A 27,001-nucleotide genomic window follows, 5' to 3' on the forward strand; every position below is an offset into this window, starting at 1 on the left:
TTTATTTTATTTTATTTTATTTTATTTTATTTTATTTTATTTTATTTTATTTTATTTTATTTTATTTTATTTTATTTTATTTTATTTTATTTTATTTTATTTTATTTTATTTTATTTTATTTTATTTTATTTTATTTTATTTTATTTTATTTTATTTTATTTTATTTTATTTTATTTTATTTTATTTTATTTTATTTTATTTTATTTTATTTTATTTTATTTTATTTTATTTTATTTTATTTTATTTTATTTTATTTTATTTTATTTTATTTTATTTTATTTTATTTTATTTTATTTTATTTTATTTTATTTTATTTTATTTTATTTTATTTTATTTTATTTTATTTTATTTTATTTTATTTTATTTTATTTTATTTTATTTTATTTTATTTTATTTTATTTTATTTTATTTTATTTTATTTTATTTTATTTTATTTTATTTTATTTTATTTTATTTTATTTTATTTTATTTTATTTTATTTTATTTTATTTTATTTTATTTTATTTTATTTTATTTTATTTTATTTTATTTTATTTTATTTTATTTTATTTTATTTTATTTTATTTTATTTTATTTTATTTTATTTTATTTTATTTTATTTTATTTTATTTTATTTTATTTTATTTTATTTTATTTTATTTTATTTTATTTTATTTTATTTTATTTTATTTTATTTTATTTTATTTTATTTTATTTTATTTTATTTTATTTTATTTTATTTTATTTTATTTTATTTTATTTTATTTTATTTTATTTTATTTTATTTTATTTTATTTTATTTTATTTTATTTTATTTTATTTTATTTTATTTTATTTTATTTTATTTTATTTTATTTTATTTTATTTTATTTTATTTTATTTTATTTTATTTTATTTTATTTTATTTTATTTTATTTTATTTTATTTTATTTTATTTTATTTTATTTTATTTTATTTTATTTTATTTTTTTTTATTTTATTTTATTTTATTTTATTTTATTTTATTTTATTTTATTTATTTATTTAAATTCAGAGGTGAAAGATTTAGAATTCCAGTGGCAGCACATCCAGCAACAATCTCTTAGGTATTTGAAAGAGACAGAATAAAGGGGGGGAAACAGATTAATTCAGAATATTGAACACTGAATGAATTTAAGATTTATATATTAAATTCAGTTTCAGAAATATCGTGTGGGTGTGTGTATGGGTGTGGGTGTGGGTGAGAGAGAAGAGAAATACTTTTATTTGGATAAGAATATATGCATAAAGTTGTCAAAAAACCTCTGTGCTCATCCTGTTTTATCATTTTGATAATAGTTTTTATTAATGAATACAATTATTACTAGTTGTATAGCTGAAGCAATTTTATTCAAATATATATTTGAGAAATTTCACTGATATGAATAATAATTACAATAATTATGCTAACATATTCACTAAATAAGCTGGTTTGTAGTCATAAAAATATTTTTTCTTTCATATTGTTTCAAAAATAGGAGTTTAACATTTTGCCCTTCCCAATTCTCTCTTAGAGACCAAATATTTTGTATGAGACAGTTCCGTTTTATCAAAACAATCTCCTGCCTTTCTGTCACTTCATGAATATATAAAACTTTCCAGAAATATTTACCATTTTAGCTAAGGTCACAGGGCAAAGATATATGATTCTACAAAAGATCAGTATCATTCCATGGCTTAATCGTTTGTAGCACCTGTGCAAAAAGAAACACACAGTTTTCCTGCAGGCAAGCAATTTTGTTATCTGTATTTCTTTTTTCAATCAGGAAACAGATGCAGAAAGGCTGTCGTCCCCCCCGCCCCCGCCAAAAGACACACTCAATTCAGTCTCAATTTCTTTGACAGAATTCATGTTTATTTGCTGTTAAATCTCTCATAATTAAACTGCTAATTCCTGGCAGATAAAAGATTTACTTCAATTAATGGATAGATATCTAATAAAGAGATGCCCTATAACTTGTGTGAAGGTTGACCATGTTCTCAGCACTATTGAACTTGTTACCCAGCATGCAGCTATATCTATGTTTAAGCTCTTGTTGTTTTCATTTGAACTAAATTGTACAGAACTGGGTCCTCTTAGACTCCCAGCTGCTGCCTGAGAGAAGATTCATTGTACAGATTCATCTTACGTGCCAATTGTGCCCTTTTGTGGACCAGGAGCACTTGCTCATGGTCACTCGCCTCTGTCATTTCTTGTATGGATTACTGCACTGTGCTTTATATGAGCTGCCCTTGAAGTTCACCCAGAAGTTAGCATCGGTCTGAAATGTGGCCGCTTGCATAGTGTTGAGCACCTCTCAGATTGTCCATGCTATACCATTGCTGCCTCAGTTGTACTGCCTCTGCTTTCAAGGTGCTGGTTATCCCCTTTAAAACTGTAGGAGAATGGATGGCACAATAGGGGTGGAGTGAAAAAGGGGATCAGCCTAGAATTCTTAAGTAACCACAAAAGAACTCAGTCCAACTCCCTTTGAGTGCCATTGAGCCTTATCCAGCTCAGGCTTTTAGCAATAAATCAGTTTAATTGAAACTTCATGTGTGGACCTAGTCTTTCGCACCTGACAAAAGTCCTGTATGGCATCAGGCAGTTTATCTGGAAGACCACCTCTTCCTATGTGGGTACTCTACTTGTTCTACTAAATTGGGTAGAGTGATGCTCCAGGTTCCTTCTCTGAGGTGTCACCATCTAGTGTGACTACTTAGGAAGTATGCCTTTTCTGTAGCAACACCTCTTAGCTTTTCCTTAAAGTGTTAGGGTAGGATGAGATAGGAATGAGAGGAGTGGTGTGGACATAATTTGGTTGTAATGACAAGTTTTTATAATGTTAGGTTTCATTTGGTTTTCATTTGGTTTTCCTTGTTTTTACTGCCTGCCTTTGTTCTTTGATTGTCAGCCATCCAGTTTGTTTTAACTAACCAATGATCAACACTAACATTGTTCCTGGACAATAGTAATCGATCCCACTACCTTTTTCTACTTAGCAAGATTACAATGGGACATCCTCCCACTCCTCCAAACGCAGTGATAGAGTATAACCTGTTGCCTGGGGAAAGTAACCTTTTCTTTTCCACTGCCAGCCTACAGAATGTAATCTTGTTATTTGAACTTTTATACAGTGGATGATTTATGGCAAAGCCCTCTGACAATGGAAGATCTGATCTGCTACAGCTTTCAGGTTGCCCGTGGAATGGAGTTTCTAGCCTCTAGAAAAGTAAGCAATCTATCTGTCTGTCCGTCCGTCCATTCATCCATCTCAACATTTGTCTTCTCTTGATAGCTATTATTGGAGAGAAATATCAATAATCCACAGGTTGATGCAGGATGAAAACAAATATAGAGAAGCTTTGGAAAAAAATAGGGAAAACAGTTTCCTGTCTGTGGAAGCAAATCTGCTTTCTTATGGGGTGAGAGCAGGAACAGGTCTGCCAATTTTGACAAAAGGCCTGACTATGGGTTGAGCCATCTGTTCAACAATACTGATTTAAAGATTGGGAAGGAGTTATCCAATAAAGGAGAGACATTGTTTTCCCACCCACTGCACAGATCACATGTTGGGCCTCATAGCCATAGCAAAAGCACTTAGATTTATATACTGCACCACAGTGCTTTATAGCACTCTCTGAGCAGTGCTATAAACACATCAACATATTGCCCCCAATAATCTGGGTCCTCATTTTACTGACCATGGAAGGATAGAAGGCTGAGTCAACCTTGAGCTGGTCAAAATCCACAAAACGAGGTGACAGAACCTATCAGTAAATTGCAGTCAACATTGCTCCCCCTTCTGAACTGACTTGCAGTTGGGAAATACATTTGTACGCATGTAATGAAATGAAATCCATCCAAGTGAGCTGTTAAGACATTTTTTTTCTGTGTGTCTGTTGGTTTACATGGTGGAGCATGGATGCCTAACGCAGGAGCAGCAAACATTGCTCTCCCATAGAAACAGTCATTTGGGCACTTTTTATCATTTGTCCAGCTGTCTTCTGGCATGTATAAGTAGCAGGGGAAAATGCAACATCCTTGAAACACACAGCTGGCTAGCCGGCCGCCACACCATTCAGGAATACAGTTTTATTATATGTCCCACCTGTGTCATTTTGTTTCAGTTGCTTGGCCAAGCAGAGACAGCGTAAAGCTATTGAGAGCAAGGTTTGCTTATCTTTGCTTATGCATTTCTATAAGCACTTGCCATTCTACCAGGAGATGCAAGATACTGGACCAGATTGCCTTTGATCTGATCCAGAACAGCATTTCTTACTTTTTCCCCCCTTACAATCATATCTGTGGTTTTGCAAATAAATGAGAGAGACCATAAGGTGTTCAGTACTTTCTGGAAAGGATTTCTTGCTTCTTTTACTTATGTCTTTCACTGAGAGTACAAGCCTGAGAGAGAGTTAAGCATTTTTCATTTTTTCTATTTTTCTGTCCTTTTTTAAAATTTTGTATTAACATTTAATTTATTTTGGATTTCTCCCCACCCCCTTTTGCATTTTCCTGTAGTGTATCCATAGAGACTTAGCAGCTCGGAACATCTTATTGTCAGAGAACAATGTGGTGAAGATTTGTGACTTTGGTCTGGCTCGGGATATCTACAAGGACCCTGACTATGTCAGGAAGGGCAGTGTGAGTTCTGGGTTGTCCTTTGGATAAAAATGAACTGGTTTCTGAAGTTGGTTGCCAGTCAGTATCTTTTAGTGTTATTATATAAAAATCAGTATAGCTGTGAGGGGGAGAACCAAAATTCATATTGGAATGAGTACTATTGTGTAGATATTTAATTAATCCAATGAAGATATTGCCTCTATGGATTTTGGATTTATTTTATTTACTAATGACCTTTGGGCATCCCAATACTGTGAAAATGTTTGTCCCAAGAAAGGTATAGTACCTCAAGGAATGAAGCAAACAAATGTTTTATCTAATGTAATTTCTTGATATAAACTAAATATTAGGTTGCTTTGGGCAATCTACAGCCCTTGTAGGTATTTTTGAGTTGTCATGTCACAGTCCCTTGCTATTAACATGCTGTTTGGGGTTGATGTCAATTGGAAGTCAACATCAACTGGAAGCCACTTGCTTCCCATCACTAAAAGACTCAATAGCCTTTTAGCAGGGCTTGCAAGCAATCTCTGAGTCAGACACCATCTCCATTTACTGATAAAGGTCCCTTGATAAAACTTATATATATATATATATATATTTGTTTTCTGAGGTTTTCGCGGGTGTTTGTATGTAGGTCTTTGGTTATTCGGGTTTTCTCCCGCGTAAAATTGGAAGTGTCTTGGCGACGTTTCGACGAAGTCTCATTCGTCATCTTCAGGCTTCAGCTTCGTGCTTCTGGGAGCAATGTGTGATTGCAGCTGTTTCTTCCTTTTTAACTGCTAGTGGGGGTTTGAACTGATTGGGTGGGAGCTTGGCTGTGCTCTGATTGGATGAGGGAACAAGAACGCCAGAAACAAACCCCTCCACCCTCACAGCCACACATGAAACAAACAGTGCATAACATCTCAGATAGGATCCTCACCAAAGCTGAAACCGATGTCCTTTCCAAAGGATTCAACTTTGCAGTCACTCCCAAATACATCCCCACTGAAAACATTATATGCGGAGTTGAAACCAGCCTGACCAAAATCAACCCCGATGATGCTAACAAAATCAGACTCGAAATCACCAACATCCTCTGCAGCAGCAAGCCACCCAAAAGCAACTTACCCAAAGAGGAACAGACAGCACTACTTAACCTGAAAAAAGACACCAGCATAATAATCCTACCAGCAGACAAGGGGAACGCCACGGTGGTTATGAACACATCTGACTACCAAACCAAATTAACCAACCTACTCCAAGACCCTGCATACAAGCCCCTAAAAACAGACCCCACCACCTACCTAGAAAAAACCACTAGATCCAAAATAAAAGCCTCCCCCATCAGCGAAGAAATCCAACAAAGAATCATTCCCAGAGAGAAATCATCCAGATGCCCTAAGCTCTACGGCCTCCCCAAGATACACAAAGAAGGAACCCCACTCAGACCCATAGTCAGCTCCATAGGCTCACCTCTACAAAACCTAGCCAAATTTCTCGCCAAACAACTACAGCCCTATGCAGAATCCATCGCCTCACACGTAAAAAACTCATTCCAGTTCATAGATATCATAAAGAAACAAAACTTACAGCCCAGCGACCTACTCGTGAGCTTTGATGTCATATCCCTCTTCACCCAAGTGCCAATCAAAGAAGCCTTGACAGCTATCCAAAACAAATATAACCCCCCCAAGCACATCCTAGATCTGACCAACCACTGCCTATCCAACACATACTTCATCTATAACGGACAAAAATACAAACAAATAGAAGGAGCACCCATGGGATCACCCCTCTCACCTGTCATTGCCAACCTCTACATGGAACACTTTGAAACCCAAGCACTAGAAAAATCTGATCACAAACCCAAACTCTGGCTCAGATATGTAGATGACACCTTCATAATCTGGCCACACGGGAAAGAAAAACTTGACAACTTCCTCACACACCTCAATAGCCTACACCCCAAAATACAGTTCACCATGGAAACAGAAGTTAACAACCAACTTCCCTTCCTAGATGTCTTAGTCTACAAGAAACCCAATGGCTCCCTAGGACACACCATCTACCAGAAGAAAACACACACAAACCGCTATCTGCATGCACTCTCACACCACCACCCAGCACAGATCAACTCCGTAGCCAAGACACTCATCTCTAGAACAAAACGCTTAGCTGACGAACAACACCTAAAAACCGAACTACACACTCTCACAAACGTACTAACATCCAATGGATTCCAGAGAAATAAGATTACCAAACTAATCCAAAAAGAACCCCCACTAAAACCCAAGACAGAGAACAAGAAAACGGCACAGCCCTCCTCCCATATATAAAAGGCACCACAGACAGAATCAGCAAGATCCTCCACAAACATAACATCGAGACAGCATTCTGCACAAACCAAAAAATATCCACCATCCTAAGAAACCCCAAAGAAAAAATTGAGTTAGAAAATCAAGGAGTATATGAAATCCCATGCACCGCCTGCCCCACCACATACATCGGACAAACCAACAGAAGAATAAGTGCACGCATTGAAGAACACAAGAACTCATTCAAAAGAGGAACCAACTTCTTCCCTGGTCCAACACTTTAAAGTCACAGGACACGATATTGACTTTAAAAGACCAGAACTATCGCCAAAACTGAACACTTTAACAACAGAATAATCAGAGAAGCCATCGAGATAGAAAACGCCCACACAGCATGAACAAACGAGATGATACCTCCGCCTACCAGCCATTTGAAATCCGCCCTTATTGACAAACGAGTCCTTAACACGAGGAATGACACCAGACCCACACTCACGAGGTCCACACAGGATGTCACCACCACACATCCACCCAGAAAGCAGACCCAAACCCACACTGATCATGAAGCACGACCAAGGACCAGAAGCCAGACCGCAGCTGCAACATTAGCCATTTCAAACCCCTCCAATCCATACATGCAGCAGACTGACACCCACTATGAAGATGTAGCACCACCACAAAGCCAAACAACAGCTATGCAGCTCACCAGCTCAAATCCCCCTGCAACACAGACTAAATTGAACACAACCAAGCCCCCACCCAAACAGGACACACCCCCAGCCAATCAGAGCACAAAAAAACCTCCATCCAATCAGAGCACAGCCAAGCTCCCACCCAATCAGTTCAAACCCCCACTAGCAGTTAAAAGGAAGAAACAGCTGCGATCACACATTGCTCCCAGAAGCACGAAGCTGAAGCCTGAAGATGACGAGTGAGACTTCGTCGAAACGTTGCCAAGACATTTCCAATTTTACACGGGAGAAAACCCGAACAACCAAAGACCTACATACAAACACCCGTGAAAACCTCAGAAAACAAATATATATATTTGAACAACCAAAGACCTATATATATATATATATATATATATATATATATATATATATATATATATATATAGGTAGGTCGGTAGGTTGGTAGGTCGGTCTTGGCATATTCAGGTCCCGAATATGCCAGGACCTACATACCTATACCTGTGAAAACCTATGAAAACATATTTACATACACCCAAGGGATTACACCCCAAGGTTCTGAAGGAACTGGCAGACGAGATCTCAGAACCACTGAACTATATCTTTCAAAGATCCTGGAGCACAGAGGAACTGCCAGAGGACTGGAAAAGAGCTGATGTAGTTCCCATCTTCAAAAAAGGGGGAAAAAAACAGATCCAGGAAACTACAGACCTATTAGCCTGACCTCAATACCGGGGAAGATTCTGGAAAAGATAATCAAGCAGCGAATCACCGAACACCTAGAAGCAAACACCCAGCTGTACTTTTCCACACCGGACCACCCCAACGAAGCTATCGAAGTGCTGTCCCGGTGTCTGGAGGCAGACGGTCTGGATGGGGAGAAACAGGCTCAAGCTCAATCCTCCAAGACAGAGTGGCTGTGGATGCCGGCATCCCGGTACAGTCAGCTAAATCGCCTACACCCCAAAATACAGTTCACCATGGAAACAGAAGTTAACAACCAACTTCCCTTCCTAGATGTCTTAGTCTACAAGAGACCCAATGGCTCCCTAGGACACACCATCTACCAGAAGAAAACACACACAAACCGCTATCTGCACGCACTCTCACACCACCACCCAGCACAGATCAACTCCGTAGCCAAGACACTCATCTCTAGAACAAAATGCTTAGCTGATGAACAACACCTAAAAACCGAACTACACACTCTCACAAACGTACTAACATCCAATGGATTCCAGAGAAATAAGATTACCAAACTAATCCAGAAAGAACCCCCCACTAAAACCCAAGACAGAGAACAAGAAAATGGCACAGCCCTCCTCCCATATATAAAAGGCACCACAGACAGAATCAGCAAGATCCTCCACAAACACAACATCAAGACAGCATTCTGCACAAACCAAAAATATCCACCATCCTAAGAAACCCCAAAGACAAAATTGAGTTAGAAAATCAAGGAGTATATGAAATCCCATGCACCGCCTGCCCCACCACATACATTGGACAAACCAACAGAAGAATAAGTGCGCATTGAAGAACACAAGAACTCATTCAAAAGAGGAACCAACTTCTTCCCTGGTCCAACACTTTAAAGTCACAGGACACGATATTGACTTTAAAAGACCAGAACTATCGCCAAAACTGAACACTTTAACAACAGAATAATCAGAGAAGCCATCGAGATAGAAAACGCCCACACAGCATGAACAAAGCGAGATGATACCTCCCGCCTACCAGCCATTTGGAAACCTGCCCTTATTGACAAACGAGTCCTAACACGAGGAATGACACCAGACCCACACTCACGAGGTCCACACAGGATGTCACCACCACATCCACCCAGAAAGCAGATCCAAACCCACACTGATCATGAAGCACGACCAAGGACCAGAAGCCAGACCGCAGCTGCAACATTAGCCATTTCAAACCCCTCCAATCCATACATGCAGCAGACTGACACCCACTATGAAGATGTAGCACCACCACAAAGCCAAACAACAGCTATGCAGCTCACCAGCTCAAATCCCCCTGCAACACAGACTAAATTGAGCACAACCAAGCCCCCACCCAAACAGGACACACCCCAGCCAATCAGAGCACAAAAACCTCCATCCAATCAGAGCACAGCCAAGCTCCCACCCAATCAGTTCAAACCCCACTAGCAGTTAAAAGGAAGAAACAGCTGCGATCACACATTGCTCCCAGAAGCACTGAAGCCTGAAGATGACGAATGAGACTTCGTCAAACGCGCCAAGACATTTCCAATTTTACACGGAGAAAACCCAACAACCAAAGACCTACATACAAACACCGTGAAAACCTCAGAAAACAAATATATATATTTGAACAACCAAAGACCTATATATATATATATATATATATATATATATATATATATATATATAGGTAGGTCGGTAGGTCGGTAGGTCGGTCTTGGCATATTCAGGTCCCGAATATGCCAGGACCTACATACCTATACCTGTGAAAACCTATGAAAACATATTTACATACACCCAAGGGATTACACCCCAAGGTTCTGAAGGAACTGGCAGACGAGATCTCAGAACCACTGAACTATATCTTTCAAAGATCCTGGAGCACAGGGGAACTGCCAGAGGACTGGAAAAGAGCTGATGTAGTTCCCATCTTCAAAAAAGGAAAAAAAAACAGATCCAGGAAACTACAGACCTATTAGCCTGACCTCAATACCGGGGAAGATTCTGGAAAAGATAATCAAGCAGCGAATCACCGAACACCTAGAAGCAAACACCCAGCTGTACTTTTCCACACCGGACCACCCCAACGAAGCTATCGAAGTGCTGTCCCGGTGTCTGGAGGCCGTACGGGTCTGGATGGGGAGAAACAGGCTCAAGCTCAATCCCTCCAAGACAGAGTGGCTGTGGATGCCGGCATCCCGGTACAGTCAGCTAACCGCTGCTGACCATCGGTGGCGAGTCATTGGCCCCGATGGAGAGGTGCGCAACTTAGGCGCCCTCCTGGATGAACGGCTGTCTCTAGAAGATCATTTGACGGCCGCTCCAGGAGAGCGTCTACCAGGTTCGCCTGGTGCGCCAGTTGCGCCTTTCTGGACCGGGAGGCCCTATGCACGGTCACCACGCCTCGTGACGCCTCGCCTGGATTACTGCAACGCCTCTACATGGGGCTTCCTTGAAGGGCATCCGAGGCTACAGTTAGTCCAGAATGCGGCTGCGGGTGATAGATGGAGCCCTCGTGGCTCCCGTGATAACACCCATCCTGCAGGCTGCACTGGCTACCTGTGGCCTTCGGTGCGCTTCAAGGTTTTGGTGACCACCTTTAAAGCGCTCCGTGGCATAGGGCGGGTTATCACGGGACCGCCTACTGCGACCAGATACCTCTCACCGACCCGTGCGCTCTCACAGAGAGGGACTCCTCAGGGTGCCGTCAGCTAGGCAGTGTCGCTCGACGCCCAGGGGAAGGGCGTTCTCTGTGGGGGCTCCCGCCCTCTGGAACGAACTCCCCCCAGGACTCCGTCAACTTCCAGATCTTCGAACCTTCCGTCGCGAGCTCAAGACTCATTTATTCATCTGTGCAGGACTGGCTTAGATTTTTAAATTTAGAGGGGTTTTAAATTGATTTTAATATTTATATTTCTATTTTTATTAATTGGTATTATTAATTATTGGCATTAGAATAAGTCTTTTAATGATTATTTTAATTTGTATATTGATGTTTTTATATGCCTGTAAACCGCCCTGAGTCCTTTGGGAGATAGGGCGGTATATAAGTTTAAATAATAAAATAATAAAAATAAACAAAGTAATAACCAAAAGCCAACATGGTTTTGTCAAAAACAGATCATGCCAGACTAATCTTTTTGCATTCTTTGACAAAGTGACAAAATTAGTAGACCAGAGGAATGCTGTAGATATAATTTACTTGGACTTCAGTAAAGCATTTGATAAAGTAGACCATAACCTACTACTAGATAAAGTAGAAAAATGTGGGTTAGACAGCATCACCACCAGATGGATTCGTAACTGGCTGACCAACCGCACTCAACGTGTAGTCCTCAACGGAACTACATCCACATGGAGGGAAGTATGCAGTGGAGTACCCCAAGGCTCTGTTTTAGGCCCAGTACTCTTCAACATCTTCATCAGTGACTTGCACAAGGGGATAGATGGGGAACTCATCAAATTTGCAGATGACACCAAGCTGGCAGAAATAGCCAACACTCAAGAAGATAGGCTCAAGTTACAGAACGATCTTGACAGAATTGAACATTGGGCGCTATCTAACAAAATGAAATTCAACAGTGAAAAAAGTAAGGTTCTACGTTTAGGCAAAAAAATCAAAATGCACAGGTACCGTATATGTGGTACCTTGCTCAATAGTAGTACCTGTGAGAGGGATCTTGGAGTCCTAGTGGATAACCATTTAGATATGAGCCAGCAGTGTGCAGCAGCTGCTAAAAAAGCCAACACAGTTCTGGGCTGCATAAACAGAGGGATAGAATCAAGATCACGTGAAGTGTTAGTGCCACTTTATGCCTTGGTAAGGCCACACTTGGAATATTGCATTCAGTTTTGGTCGCCACGATGTAAAAAAGATGCTGAAACTCTATAAAGAGTGCAGAGAAGAGCAACAAAGATGATTAGGGGACTGGAGGCTAAAACACATGAAGAACGGTTGCAGGAACTGGGTATGTCTAGTTTAATAAAAAGAAGGACTAGGGGAGACATGATAGCAGTGTTCCAATATCTCAGGGGTTGCCACAAAGAAGAGGGAGTCGGGCTGTTCTTCAAAGCACCTGAGGGTAGAACAAGAAGCAATGGGTGGAAACTGATCAAGGAAAGAAGCAACCTAGAACTAAGGAGAAATTTCCTGACAGTTAGAACAATTAATAAGTGGAATGACTTGCCTGCAGAAGTTGTGAATGTTCCAACACTGGAAATTTTTAAGAAAATATTGGATAACCATCTGTCTGAGATGGTGTAGGGTTTCCTGCCTGGGCAGGGGGTTGGACTAGAAGGCCTCCAAGGTACCTTCCAACTCTGTTGTTGTTGTTGTTGTTGTTATTATTACTACTATTATAACATATATATATATATATATATATATATATATATATATATATATATATATATATATATATATATATATATATATTGTTTGTTTTCTGAGGTTTTCGCGGGTGTTTGTATGTATGTTCGTCGAAACATCGCCAAGACACTTCCAATTTTACGTGGGAGAAAACCCAAATAACCAAAGACCTACATATATATATATATACGTACATATGTATGTATGTATGTATGTATATATAAGAAGATAGGACTTTTTTTCTTGCAAACCCATAGTCTACAAAACTGATTTGAGAGAATGAGTAAATAATATTTAAATGTTATCTTGAAATAATGTTTAAGGTTTTTTGTAATCGGTACAATTTGAATTTAAATGTGAGCCAAATTTCACTTTTCTGCCTTGTTTTGGAATTCACAGCAAATGCAGCTACAGTATATAGGTAGATAAGATTATGCCAGATTGCAATTTCCTATTATCTGAAAATGAAAATTTCTTATTTATTGTATTTTCTGCCATCTTCAAACACCGTTATAGAATCTCTGGAGACTTTCCTGTGTTTTCTTCCACTGTAATGTATGTGCCTTGATATCACTGTACTATAGGCTCGTCTTCCACTCAAATGGATGGCTCCAGAAAGCATCTTTGACAAAGTTTATACTACTCAGAGTGATGTCTGGTCCTTTGGAGTCCTATTGTGGGAGATATTCTCTTTAGGTAAGTATTAAATATTTGGACTCTTGATGGGATTAGCTATGTTTTTATGAGCATACAATTTTAAAAGTAGACTGCAAGATTCCCTATATTTCATTATTTTCTCCCAACGAAACTTATGACAGGATGCTGCATATGTCAATGATCTGCTATCTCAGAAATAATAAACCAGGTTTTAATTATGGTTCAGCTATGATTAAAATGGCAACATCTACCTGATTTTAACTGAGCTCAAAAATCTAAGCAGAATCAGTCCTGGATAGTGTTTGGCTGAGATTCCAACAAGAGATACCAGCACTCTAAGCTAGATTTTAAAATTAAAAAAAAAACATCCTGGAAGACAATGACAAGCCATTTTGATATTCTTGCCAAGGAAATTACATGGATAATCCGTAAAGTCACTAGGAGTCAAATTTGGTTTGAAGTGGACTTTACTTATAATTCTGAGAATGTTTGTAACATTCTCATATCATGCCAACTTTAGAGATTAAGGCTTGAAAATGTCTTGAGTAGTTATTGAACAACCGCAAACAAATCTTGTGATTTGACCTTTTTTACAGAGGATGTTTCAGCTTGTTTAATGGCTTCTGAGGAGCTACAAAACAATCAGTGTGAAATAGATTCCATTACAGAAGTAATGAGAAAAAATGCATGTATTTTACTGTACTGCATTTAATCAAAACAGTAGATAAGTACAGCTGCAAGAATCCATATATTATTTTTTTTCTTTTCTTCCCCTTTCTCTTTATACCACTACATCTTTTCAGGAGCCTCCCCTTACCCTGGAGTACAAATCAATGAGGAATTTTGCCAAAGACTAAAAGATGGCACCAGGATGAGAGCTCCAGAATATGCTACTGCAGAAATGTGAGTCAAAGTACTTCAATATATAGCCAACAATGAAGATACTAAATCAACAAATTATAGATGTGCAGGAGGTTTCAGAGCTTCTTGTATGGGAGACTGAGGTGAATTATAGTCTAGTTGCTTACATCTCTTTTGTAGTAATACAACCGGTCTCAAGTTTAGTGTCCAGCTCAAGGTTGGTTTTTTCCTTTACAGAGCTTTTCCATTTCATCTGTACCTGACTAACCTTATGTAAAAATTTATGTTCTTTGCAGCTACAGAATAATGCTGAATTGTTGGTTTGGAGATCCCAAAGAGAGGCCAACATTCTCTGATTTGGTTGAGATCCTGGGAGATCTTCTTCAAGAAAATGTTCAACAGGTCAGTTTCCAATTATTATCAGAATACAAAGACTAAAGAAGTAGTCAGCAATATCTGGAGTTAATTATTATTAAGGGTTTGTCACACAATTAGCCAGATGTTCAGAATGGATTTGGCATTTTTATCCATCTATCAAGTCCTTCTCAGGGGATAGGGAGATGCTGATGTTTGATGGTATCATTGCAAGTAACACTGCCTTTTGAATTAGAATAGAATAGAATTTTATTGGCCAAGTGTGATTGGACACACAAGGAATTTGTCTTGGTGCATATGCTCTCAGTGTACATAAAAGAAAAGATACGTTCATCAAGGTACAACATTTACAACACAATTGATGGTCAATATATCAATATAAATCATAAGGATTGCCAGCAACAAGTTATAGTCATACTGTCATAAGTGGAAAGAGATTGGTGATGGGAACTATGAAACGATTAATAGTAGTGCAGATTCAGTAAATTGATTCATAATAATTGCAATTGATTCATGGTATTTTATCAATGCCGATAGTATTCAAGTGGTGCTCCAGTTGTTTTCGGATTGCACCCAAGGCACCTATTACTATTGGCACTACCTTTGTTTTCTTTTGCCACAATCATTCTGCTTCTATTTATATTTTGTTAATTTTCTCCAGTTCTTTTTCTTCTATTCTGCAGTCTCCAAGTGCTGCCACATCCACCATCTAGACTGTTTTTCTTTTATTATTTTTCTTTTCAACAATTGTTAAGTCTGGGGTATTATGTTGTGGATGCCTATATCTTTGAATTCTAAAGCCCCAGAGCACCTCAGCTTCTTCATTTTCTATTACTTTTTCTGTTTTTTGGTCTTGCCTGTTCTTGCTTTCAGGCAGATGTTATTATTACTGAGTAAACATAGTGTGATCTGGCATTTATGTTCATTATCAGTTTGTGAGAATGAATATTTAGAGACCTCCCATCTCCCTCTTAAAGCGACTCTATGTCATTACATAATATGTGGCATAGCTTTCAATGCAATGTTTTAGCTTTCAATTAAACGTCATTGGACAGACTTGTAATGTTTTCATAGTCCTTATTTTTTTAAAAAAAGCTAGAAGCAAAAACTATTTATTACCGTATTGCTGCAACCAATGCTGGGATTCAAGTAATTTAACAACCGGTTCTCTGCCCTAATGATTTCTTCCAATAACCAGTTTGCCAAACTGCTCAGAAAGTTAACAACTGGTTCTCCCAAAGGGGTGCGAACTGGCTGAATCCCACCACTGGCTGCAACCTATGCAATATCATCAAGATATTGCCATTTTATGTTTCAGCCATTCTGATAAAGAATCTTCTTTGCTCTGTTCCTATTAACAAATGCAGCTTATCAAATCCCACAAGTATCCTATTCAGTTTAGACTGCTGTGTGCCACACAGCAAATATGAGGTAGAATTATGTATTTTACATTGATACATATATACAGTATGTATTTAAAATACATATATTTTAAAATGATTTGTGCAAAGAAGGAAAGGCACAAAATAAAAAATTAACTTGTGGTATGCTAGGTTGATTCCTTCCATGCTAAGAAAGTCAGAAAACAATTAGACTTTGTATTAGTAAATTGTGCGCAAGAATATCACGACCAAAAAAATGCATTGACTGTATCTTGGCTATAGTCAATATTTAGTTTTGGATTATAGTTGTTTATTATAGACTGCAGAACGTGCAGCTGGAAGCAGACAGAGGATAAGAACTGCATTAGGCTGTATTTGGCATCAGAAATGTTGAATGATACTACAGTAATGCTATTTTTGAAGTCTCTGAAACTTACTAGACAGTTTTAGTTTTTAAAAACCCACTCAATTTATTAGTATTCTCTTTGATAACGTTAAAGTATTCTAGATTGCTATCCGTTGCTATTCTATATTGCTATTCTTCATTGCTATTCTTCATACACTCGCATTATTAATTTGCATCAGATCATGCAGTATGTTTTCTAGGGATAACCCCCTGGACTTACAAATCACAGATTTTGTGACCCAGTTTTTGATATTCTTCCCATGTTCCCATCCCACTTCAGGGTACATTATTAAATTGGCTGGCTTATTTATATCACAAAAGAATTTACATGCTTTCGGTCTCCACTGTGATTTCACCAGCTTTTCCCAATTGATAAATGATTTTTTAAAATGCAGCAGAAAAAAGCTTCTAATTTCCTTTGCAGCAAATACAAGTATGATTACAAAATTATCTCTTACTCTATGGTTACAAAAAAAACCCTCTCATTTTTTTCTATTATATACATTTTTTTTCTAATCATCAAAATTACAAGTCATAAATTCATATTTTCTGTTTTCTATAAGGGGTTTTTAAAATCTACATTAACCTTAGCTTTGTCATATAACATATCTCCATTCAGCCCAAAACTCACTTTCTAACTTCAATAGCTACTATTTCTCAGCAGCATAATTTGAATGTAAAATTTTAAATCTGGTAGACCCAATCTCCTTATTTCCTTTCCATTTTGAAATACCTTATTTGGGGGGGAGGGGTTCTCTAGCTCTACAAATTTAGATACATACTGTGTTTCCCCAAAAATAAGACCCTGTCTCATATTTTTTTGAAGCATAAAATAAGCGCTTGGCCTTATTGCCATGCGCTCAAAAGCCCGATTGGGCTTATTATCAGGGGATGTCTTATTTTGGGGGAAACAGGGTACTTCTGAGATTGATTAAATGAACCATCAGTTGTCAAAACAGATACCACCTGAAACAAAAATAACATTCTAGATAAAACACATTAAATCTGTATTAACAATTATTTGTGCTGCCCATGAAATGTAAATCAATTTCACTCATTTTCTAAAATTGTCTCCAAAATTCATATTTTCAAAAATTTAAGTAAACAAAAAGCCCAGTTCAGATTATTATAAGTCTTCTCTGCATCTAAAAAGATGAGTGTAGCATGTTTTTTTGGTATCTTGTTCCATATAATCAAAAATATCCAGTATAGATCTAACTTGTATCTCTTAACTGTCTTTCAAGTTTAAAAATCATATTGGTCCTTGTGAATACATTCTTGAAAAATTCTTTTCAATCTGACAGCTAAAATAATTATGACTAATTTTAGTTGTTCCATAAGCAATTAATACAAGGTTGAAATGGAATGCCTTAGTTTCAAATGTTACAAAAACTAGAAATTGATATATAATATAGGTTTTAGTATTGCTTATTTTGTTATTTTATATTATGGCCGCTCCTAGAAATGAAATTCCAAGGAATCAATAACTAATTACACAAATAGTTTTAAATTTTAAAGATTAATGTGTTATATCATTTTTAAGAGATAAATTATTGTTTACTACTTTCCTCAGTATATGTCCACACCATCACAGGCAACTCTATAGAAGTTCTTCAACTATGTCTTATTAAACATACAAAGGAGACACCAAAATTGTGTTTATAACCATTATTGTGCTTCCTGTTGGTAAAATCTTCTATCATCATTGCTCATATACATTTATCTGGATTCTATTAGGAGGGGAAAGATTATATCCCATTAAATGACTCTCAGAGTTCTGAAGATGATGGCTTCTCCCAGGTGGCTTCATCCATCCAGCAGAATTCTGATGAAGAAGAATTTGACATGAAGATACACTGTCATAATGTAGCAGCAAGGTAAGCTGGTACTGATTTTTGAAAAATATGATAGGAAGTCAGAAATAGCCAAAAGTCAGCCAATAATTGAACAAAGATTTTACAAGGATTGCATGTCCTCCTCATACTGATAAAACTTTCCTTAACATTAGCAATCACATCTAAAACCTTTCCAATGAGACTTTTTAAATTCTGTTTATTTAAAATACACCCCACAATTATTTGGGCTAGGCTTATTTGTTATAATGTATATGCAGAGGGCTGCTTTCATAATAAGTCAACAGTTAGCATGTCCTACTTCCTATAGGACAATATTTTCCCTGTATTAGTAATGATGGCTGCCTCAAGCACTAAGAAGGAAATTGCCAATCAAAATTACAAAGTGACAAGAACTATGACACAGAAAAAGAAAGTCACTATTTCCAATCAAAGGATTAGATGTTTCTAATGCCAAGAGATTAATTTTCTATGCTGTTTGTTAAAAGATTAGGAAGGTTCACCTGAGGTGTGCTGAAAAGATGGATAGAAGTGTCCTAATATAAGAGAAAGGGGATCATGACAGGGTAAAATAATCCTTTGCATGCCAAAAGTATCACATAAAATTCTTGGCATCTCTATCCAGTATTAGGTGACAACTGATTAAAATGTCTTTTATCTGTACAATTACAGATAGATAATTCAGCATTAGATGGACAAATAGTATGAGTTGGAATACTAAGGCAGATCCTTATATTCCTATATTTTAAAATGAAAAGCAGCCTTGGAGGCTGCAATCAAAATGCAAGAATAGCAATGGGAGGAGGAAGGTTTTAAAACTTTACTACCATTCAAAATTTTTTGCTCTTTTCCTGATAGGCTTGGAAGTTTAAACATGGATTCTTCCATGTTGATCTTCCTTTCTTGATCCCAAGCACATTAAGACTGTATAAATCATAAAAATGCGATTGCTGCAAACATAATTATATGATGTACAGATAGACCTTAAATACGCAATCTGGAGAAAGAAGTCCTTCAACCCAAGCTGATAATTTGCTGCAGAGTTAGTATTTGTAATGAACCCAGTTTGATTCAAAGAAAGAGCATAAAATGAAGGCTCCCATAGTTGAACTCTGTTTCTTCTCTGATTTTCCTCTCCTAGATATTATAATTGTGTATCTTTCCCTGGCTGTTTGACTGGCGGGAATCAAATAAGATGTCCATCGAGATTAAAGACTTTTGAAGAATTTCCTATGACACAAACTATGTATAAAGCACATCCGGTGAGTAGACAGTTTTAAAGGTAACAAAAGGAAATGCAAAAGCCATTAATTTGTACTTATTTTTCTGCAAAAGTAAAGATGTCTTCAAACTGAGTGACTCCTTTTGAATACATAGAAATATTCAACAATACAAAATGATAGCCTTGATGTCTTTAGACTCAGCTACTTATGGAGCCATCTCTTTCCCAGCTATTTCTAGTCAACCCATCTATTTCCAATAGAAGAAGCATGGAGTGTCATCTGGCAGGACTCAAGAGGATTTATTATCCTTTTCTGCCAGGCCATCTGCCCTGTGGTACCTCATTATACCTGAGATTAGGTTACCCTACCACCACGTTGGAATTTTCACAAGGCCCTAAATACTGAATTGCGATAAATCCTGTCTCCTGGATTTTTTGACAGTTATTTTATGAAGCTCAGTGGCTATGTGTTTTAATTTTACATTATGTATTTTATTTGTTTATTTTATGTAAGACGCCCAGAGTCATGTTTTGTGAGATGGGCAGCTATATAAATCAAATAAATAAATTAGCTGTCTATTGCATTCCTTCTGGCCTTGATGATGTTTCAACTTCCCAATTTAATCCTGGGGTATCCTAGTGGATTCCCATCCTAATGCAACCAAGATCAGACCCTGCTTAGCTTTCTCAGAGTCAGTCAAGATCAATTAGGTGCTGCCATCTGCTGTGACAGATATTTGTACAGTAATCTAAAGTTTTATTCAAATGATATATGCACATATTTCATTTTCTGCCATAACAAAACACTCACATAAATTGCAACTAGCTTGTGTGGATAGCCAAGAAGCTTTCTAAATAAAGAAGAAAGGCATCAACCAGATCAACTACATTCAACTAGACACAATTGTGCTGCTTGGATTTTTAAAAAGTTAAATTTTGGTGTGTGAGAGCGAAATATAGTATGATTTCAGTGCTGGCAAAGTAAAAACCTCAGGACCCACATCTTCCAATACTCCTTTCTGATTTGTGAGTAGCATGTTGAGTGAGGTTGCGAGTAGCATCCCGGTAGACTCTTCCCGCAGCAGACAGAACAATTGAAAATGGGAATGGAAGCATATATATAACTCTAATCAATTGTTTTTTTGTTTGTATTCTGTCTATATTATTTTTTACAAATAATTCAAGATGCAGACATATCTGGCTTCTCTTCCTCCTCCTATTTTTTTCCTTACAAAAACAACACTGTGACCAAAGTCTGGACCAAAATCACCCAGCAAATTTTCATGGCCAATGGAAGACTTGAACTCAGAATCTCCCACTTTCTAGCCTGGTGCCTTAATCTCTCGACCAAACTGGTATGCCATCTTCCCTGGCATACTTGACAGCTACTTGGTTGGGAACATAACCTACATGCAAAGGATGATGCAGTAGAATCCATCTTAACCATTTCCATTCGGCACATGCTTCTTTAGCACCACAAAAATATCTAAGTGCATTGGTAGTGGTGAAAATTGCAAAACATTTGCATCTATAGTGCCTGTCAGTGACAACGCATATGCAGAGATATGTCTATATATGAATGGGTGTGCGTGCACATGTCCATATGCGTGTATGCGTGTTCACATTTGCTTCTTCCCAAATACTCCTCAATTTCCATCAGCAATTATTCTGCCATGTTATAGCAAGTTGTTTTTCCATTTCTGCAGTTTGGACACATGTACAGAAACCGTGCTGGCATTTCTAGGGATAAATGTTTCCCCCCCCCCTTGATTTTGGAGACACTGCACTCTTTCTGTTTTTTTAAATACAAATTCATTCCACCTTATTTCTCTATAAAGTCTGCACTGAAATTTGTGCTCATTTGCATATGCACCAATATAAAAGGCATATATCGGCAATGATTTTCCCATATGTAAGAGATCCCTAATATAATTTTTTTTTAAAAAAATGGGAACTGCATTAGCACGTGTGCAAAAATGCAAAAAGAAATAAGTAATTGCATACTGAATGTAGTTTTTGTGCTACATCCGTCCTCCCTTTTAACCATTGCTTCTACTTCTTGCAGGATAATCAGACAGACAGTGGGATGGTTTTGGCATCAGAGGAGTTTGAGAGGATAGAAAACAGGCACAGAAAAGAAGGTGCATTCAGGTACTTCATTATCATGCTCTCCCAAATGATGTTCTTTCTCTTCTCAGTAATCCAAAATGCCCAATGGTGCTTTCTGCCAGAGGACTAGGAGACCCAAAATACATGTTCTCCTGAAAACTGGTGCTTGTTGCAGCATTGCTAATGGCACCTAACGCAAAACTATGATTGAATGGATTGGTTTTTGAAAAGAGCTACAGTATTTGAATTTTGCAAAGAAAATGAAGACATAGTGAATACTGCTTAAAGGCATCCCAGATGGTGTTGCTATTCCTAGGGAAATGGGATGTGTTTTCAGTGCTCAGGATAAAACAGCAGGAATAAGGATGAACTTTACTTGAGTAATAGCACCCTTGCTGTATTTTTGTGCCATGTGGTTGTATGCCTGTAACAAACCGATTAGATAGTGGCTTATCCAACTTATCCAGGGGCAGGAAATCAGGGTTAATGCCGATAGAATACTATGAAGACATTGAGTATTTATGAACTGATTGGGCTTAGACACTCCCTGGCCTGTGGTTTGAGGGACACAGTTTAGAGGGGATATTTAAAAATTGAGAGTTTGCATAAACTCATTCACCAGAAATGAAATTAGGTACCTTTGCTTGTGCCATTCCCTACTGCTATGCAAAATCCTTTTGATTGCTCCCACTTACCCATTCCTTCCCACTAGTCAGTTCTAATGCTTTGCACAGAAAAGGTCTAGAAGTAGAGAAACATGAGGATGAAAGAAAGAAACTCTAATCTCAGAACAGAACGAGCAAATGCATGATTTTTAAATGGAATGAGCCTATTCTGGGCGTGGCCCAAAGCCATATTGGATAGTGGAGGTCAATAGCCACTGGTCTATTTGGTGATGACTATAACATATGAAAAACTGTAATTTGAAAGGGAGGGGGGAGGGAGGGAGGGAGGAAGGAGAGAGGAAGGGAAAATAGTGAAGTATTTGAATAAACTAGTCTAGCCTGTAGAATGCAGTTGATAAAGACATATAAGATGTGATTTCTTGGGAAGAAATGGCAAACTGAAGAGAGTTCCATTAAAAGCAGAGCCAATGAGAGCAGTGGAATGAAGAGCCAGCAAGTAGACTGGATCTTTTTAATTCCAAATATTTGTTGTTGTAGAAATGGCTAGTTTATATTAATATGTACAAATAAAAAGTTGAGGTTTAACAGTAACAGAGTTGGAAGGGACCTTGGAGGTCATTTAGTCCACCCTCTGCTCACACACTTGTACTAGGATTCGAACTGCTGAACTGCCGACCTTTCTGATCAACAAGCTCAGTGTCTTAGCCACTGAGCCACCTAGTCAGGCTTTGATGTCATCATCTTATTCTCATGCATCAAAGGGAGTCAGAAGTCAATGCCTTTTCTTAAATTTGACTTACTGATACAGAATGAAGCAAAATATTTTAGTATTAGGTATTTTGAAGGATATTTTTGAACAATGTGTCCCAAAGTTAATTTTAAGAGTGTCTGCTTCTTTGGATAATGCTCTGCTTAAAAGAAGGTATGCAAGAGAAACAAGTTTAACCTGACAAGATTGAGACTGATTTAAAATTGGACTTTAAAATGATATGGAAAGAGTTGCTACACTGAACATACAAACTACACTGGCTGAAGTCTTAATACTTACAATAAAAAAGATACACAAATAACAAACCAACCTTGATTATTTTCTTATATTAGATTTACAAAAGTGGCTTGTTAATGCTTTGAAGAATTTTGCAAGAAGGAAAGAAAAAAAAGGAAAGAAATCAAATTCTAGAATATTATTTGAAGGGATTAAAGATCAAAATTGTTAAAACTAAAACAAAGCAATATAACGTTGGTTTATTTGATCAAAGTAAAAATACATACCGTAACTTTTTCATTTCCAACCAACTTAATGGAATTTTGTTGATGACTGAAACAATGAGACTTAAAGGATTTATTTATAGATAAGAGATGGGATATGGGAAGAAGAGATCCTTGATTTTATTTTAAGATATGGTGATATGTTATTAAAATTGTTTAGACAGTATTTGTTGTGATACAGAAAAACCGACAGGGCCATTTATGAATAGAATAAGGATTCTTTGATGAGTATCTGCTTAGGAAAAAGTCTGTTTGGAATGTGTGGTTTAAGCATAAGTCTATTCATATGTAGAGTTGGCAAGATAATGAATATAAATCTAATGTTATGATTTGATTGATTGACAAAATATGTTTATGATGAAAGTTTGAGAGAATTAGTGAATGATACCAAACTGAAAAGAGCTGCTGAATGTAGATATGCCTTTTCTTTTATAGTGTCAACAGTGAATCTTGGGAAAAGCAATAAAATTAAATTAAACAAGTACAAAGTAGATTGACTGCAGGAAGGTCTGAGTTTTGTATCAAAAATACCAGAAACTGCATTAATCTCTCAACAGTGAATAGTGATATTATAAAGGCCATGAATGTGGAAACTTCCAGGAGCAGAAATCTGTTTGTTTGTTTGTTTGTTTGTTTGTTTGTTTGTTTGTTTGTTTGTTTAAAAGATTTGTATGACTGTCCACCTTGGGTGGCTCACAACAATACAACCAATAATAAAATCATAAACCATAAAACTATAAAATAAAAAAATCATGCAAAGAATTACATTACAGAATGCCACAGAAGTGCATGGAGTTATGATAATGGAAAATATGCAGAAGGCCATTTGGTGAAACAGATTGCAACTAAAAAAAGCATGCATATAAAAGAATTAGTGCTACAAAAAAAAGGATGAAAAGTATGGTGTAACATGGAAAGATTATTGCACAGATGTAGTAAACAGAAAGAGAGAAAATGCAGAATAAATTTGATGAAAAGAATAGTGAATGAAAAAGGCTAAACAAGAAGACCTAGCAGATACATGGAGTTAGAGATAAAAGTTATGGCATGTTATGGAAATAATTTTGATTTGTTGAACAATGAAACTTAAACAAATGCTATAAATGTTATTCTCCAAAAAAAAAAAGATGAAAATGTAGCCATAAAAGCTGTGAGAATATTGCTTAAGGCTGTAGCTGACACTGATGTAACTGGAAAAATATTCAAGTATAGATTTGGCTTGTTATGGCATGGTTTTAGAAAGATCTGCTTACTTTGTAACCCTAAATTTATACATCTTCCAGACCAACCCATCTGCAAAATGGTTTGTTCTTATTTTAATCCTTTTGTTGCTCAGAAGCTTTTTGAGGAAACTTAAATTAGAATATGCCTTTGTTGGAAGTGACTTCCTGCCTTTTTTTCTCCAACAGTAGTAAAGGATCCAACCAAAATATAGACCCAACAGTGGATCAATCCAAACCAAGGGGCAGAGGTCGGCCATTGTATCAATCAGAGCTCCGAGGTCAGACTTTTTATAATAGTGAATACGGGGAACTATCAGAACAGTCTGAGGAAGGCAGCTGCACTCCACCAACTGAAGGCACCAGTCCCTCCCTCCTTCATGCTTCATTCTTTTCAGACCAATGCTAAAGGGGAAGACAGTCATGGAGACACCTTTCTGAGAGATTCAACAATGTCTTCCCTTTGTGTACCCTTCAGTGAAGAATACATATTTTTGTCCTAGAAGAAACCACAAGGATGATTCCTCTGGAACACATGGAGAACTCCTTGGTTAGGAAGATGGAGCTGTGCCTTTCAAACTAAACTCTATCCTTGCCTTTGACATGAATGAAAATTCTTGCTCCGATGATCTTTTAAGGAAGAGATCTCAGATGCAGTTTTGTGGGATCTGTTTTGAGAGCTTCAATCACTGCTCAGGATTCAGCCTCCATTGAAATAGTTTGCCATAACAAGCTTTATTTCAGGTCAGATAAAAATAGATGTGTCTTAACTGAGCAATTTTCCTGATATGCAGTTTTGTTTGTTTCTGCTCTTGTTTTTCCCTCTATTAGGAGATGGAATAAAAAAAAATTAATGTAGGCAATGGTAAAGCAGCAACATCCCCAAGCTTGGATAATCCTTCACTTGATGTAGACATTCCAATAAACAACTTAAAGCGTAACTATATTTAAGTCTTACATAGACTTATTTCATTTATATTAGAGACCAAGATAGTCTCCCAGCTTGAATATTTTCCATACTTTCACTGTTTTAGACATGTGGAAACTGCTACAACGTGTGTGTCTTAGGAAATTCAGCAATTTAAGGGGATTTTATTTTCACTGATTAATTTCACATACCTGCAAGAAACTACAGTTTGTTTAACTATTATTTATTGAAAAAATATAACTGTCTGAGTTTGCATAACATTCTAGGCCTGGTGTGAATTATACCACTTTCACCGAGAAGCAGAAATTCCAATAAGAGATATGTTTAAAAATAGAAAATGCAATTTTAAAAACTCACAATCCATTTATATGTCCAAATTATGAATCTTTTAAAGTGTTCTGTATTGGATCTTTGTCATCTAAACAATCTGTCTTTTTGGGTTTGATGGTTTTGCTTTCTTTAACTTTTTTTAAGGGATCAGAAAATTAATACGATCTATGGCCCTACCAAAAAGTTGATATTATCCTTATAAAATTTATATATTACTTAAAAACAAGAGATATAGTTCTTGGTCAAGATAATAGAGAAGAATATGGCAGTATTCAGCAGGAATCTGACAAAATTGTAATACCCTCCTTCTCTGTTATTTGTAGGTTTTTCTTTCCTGTTTCTATTCATTTATGTATGATTTCCAAAATAATATGTCCTATTCCTAACAGAAAAATCCAAATTTTACACTCAGAATAAATATTTCAAACATTAATTTATCTAGATTTGTATAATTTGCATTATTTATTCTGATACTAGAATTTGGGAATACCTGAGCATATGCAGGTGCTTGCCTGCTATCAAAGACACAAACTTTAGCGCTGCTGAATTTTCTATTTCTACTTGGAAGCTGTTGCTTGGACACTTTTGTTTTCACATTTGTTGAATAGATTTTGTGTTCACATTTGTAGGAACAATGCAGATATATCCAATCTGATATGCTTATTCATTTTGCTTTACATAATCCGTCAGTCTTCCTATCCATGCTCCACTTCTGAAGGATATTGCTGTAAGAAAACTTTACAAGAACATTAATGAAAGCATTATAAAATGGGTTTTGATCAGCCTGTATACTTCCTTTTTGAATCCTGGACAGTCCTTGCTGCCACTCTTGATGATGTTTCAATGTCAAATAATTTCTGCTTGCAGGCCAGGCTTCTGTTTAAAAAAACCTGAATTTTACTTATTTTATTTTCCATATTGGGCATATTTTTGTAGATAATATATATGTGTGTGTGTGTGTGTATATATATATATATATCTACTATATATATATGTATCTTCCATAAGGCAGTTTTATGCTTTTATTTCTTTGTAACAGTCTTTCTCCATGTCTTTTCTACATCATTTTGTATTTTGTGCAA

The 27,001-nt window shown here is 36.8% G+C and overlaps 1 protein-coding gene across 4 annotated transcripts in view; it reads left to right on the forward strand.

Moving 5' to 3' along the window:
• FLT4 (fms related receptor tyrosine kinase 4) overlaps window positions 1–25,849 on the forward strand; it is a 143,442-nt gene extending 117,593 nt beyond the window's left edge. For 3 of the 4 annotated variants that reach the window (XM_058168426.1, XM_058168427.1, XM_058168428.1), the window contains exons 22-30: window positions 3,116–3,210; window positions 4,503–4,625; window positions 13,266–13,377; window positions 14,142–14,241; window positions 14,496–14,601; window positions 18,100–18,239; window positions 19,357–19,477; window positions 21,503–21,588; window positions 24,851–25,849. In XM_058168426.1, the coding sequence (XP_058024409.1) occupies window positions 3,116–3,210; window positions 4,503–4,625; window positions 13,266–13,377; window positions 14,142–14,241; window positions 14,496–14,601; window positions 18,100–18,239; window positions 19,357–19,477; window positions 21,503–21,588; window positions 24,851–25,070 (1,103 nt within the window). In that variant the 3' untranslated portion in view covers window positions 25,071–25,849. The remainder of the gene's footprint in view (window positions 1–3,115; window positions 3,211–4,502; window positions 4,626–13,265; window positions 13,378–14,141; window positions 14,242–14,495; window positions 14,602–18,099; window positions 18,240–19,356; window positions 19,478–21,502; window positions 21,589–24,850) is intronic. The other variant, XM_058168429.1, reaches the window with a different exon arrangement.
• The last annotated feature ends 1,152 nt before the right edge of the window (window positions 25,850–27,001 follow it).

Source organism: Ahaetulla prasina, chromosome 2 (genome assembly GCF_028640845.1).
Source record: "Ahaetulla prasina isolate Xishuangbanna chromosome 2, ASM2864084v1, whole genome shotgun sequence".
Taxonomy (NCBI): domain Eukaryota; kingdom Metazoa; phylum Chordata; class Lepidosauria; order Squamata; family Colubridae; genus Ahaetulla; species Ahaetulla prasina.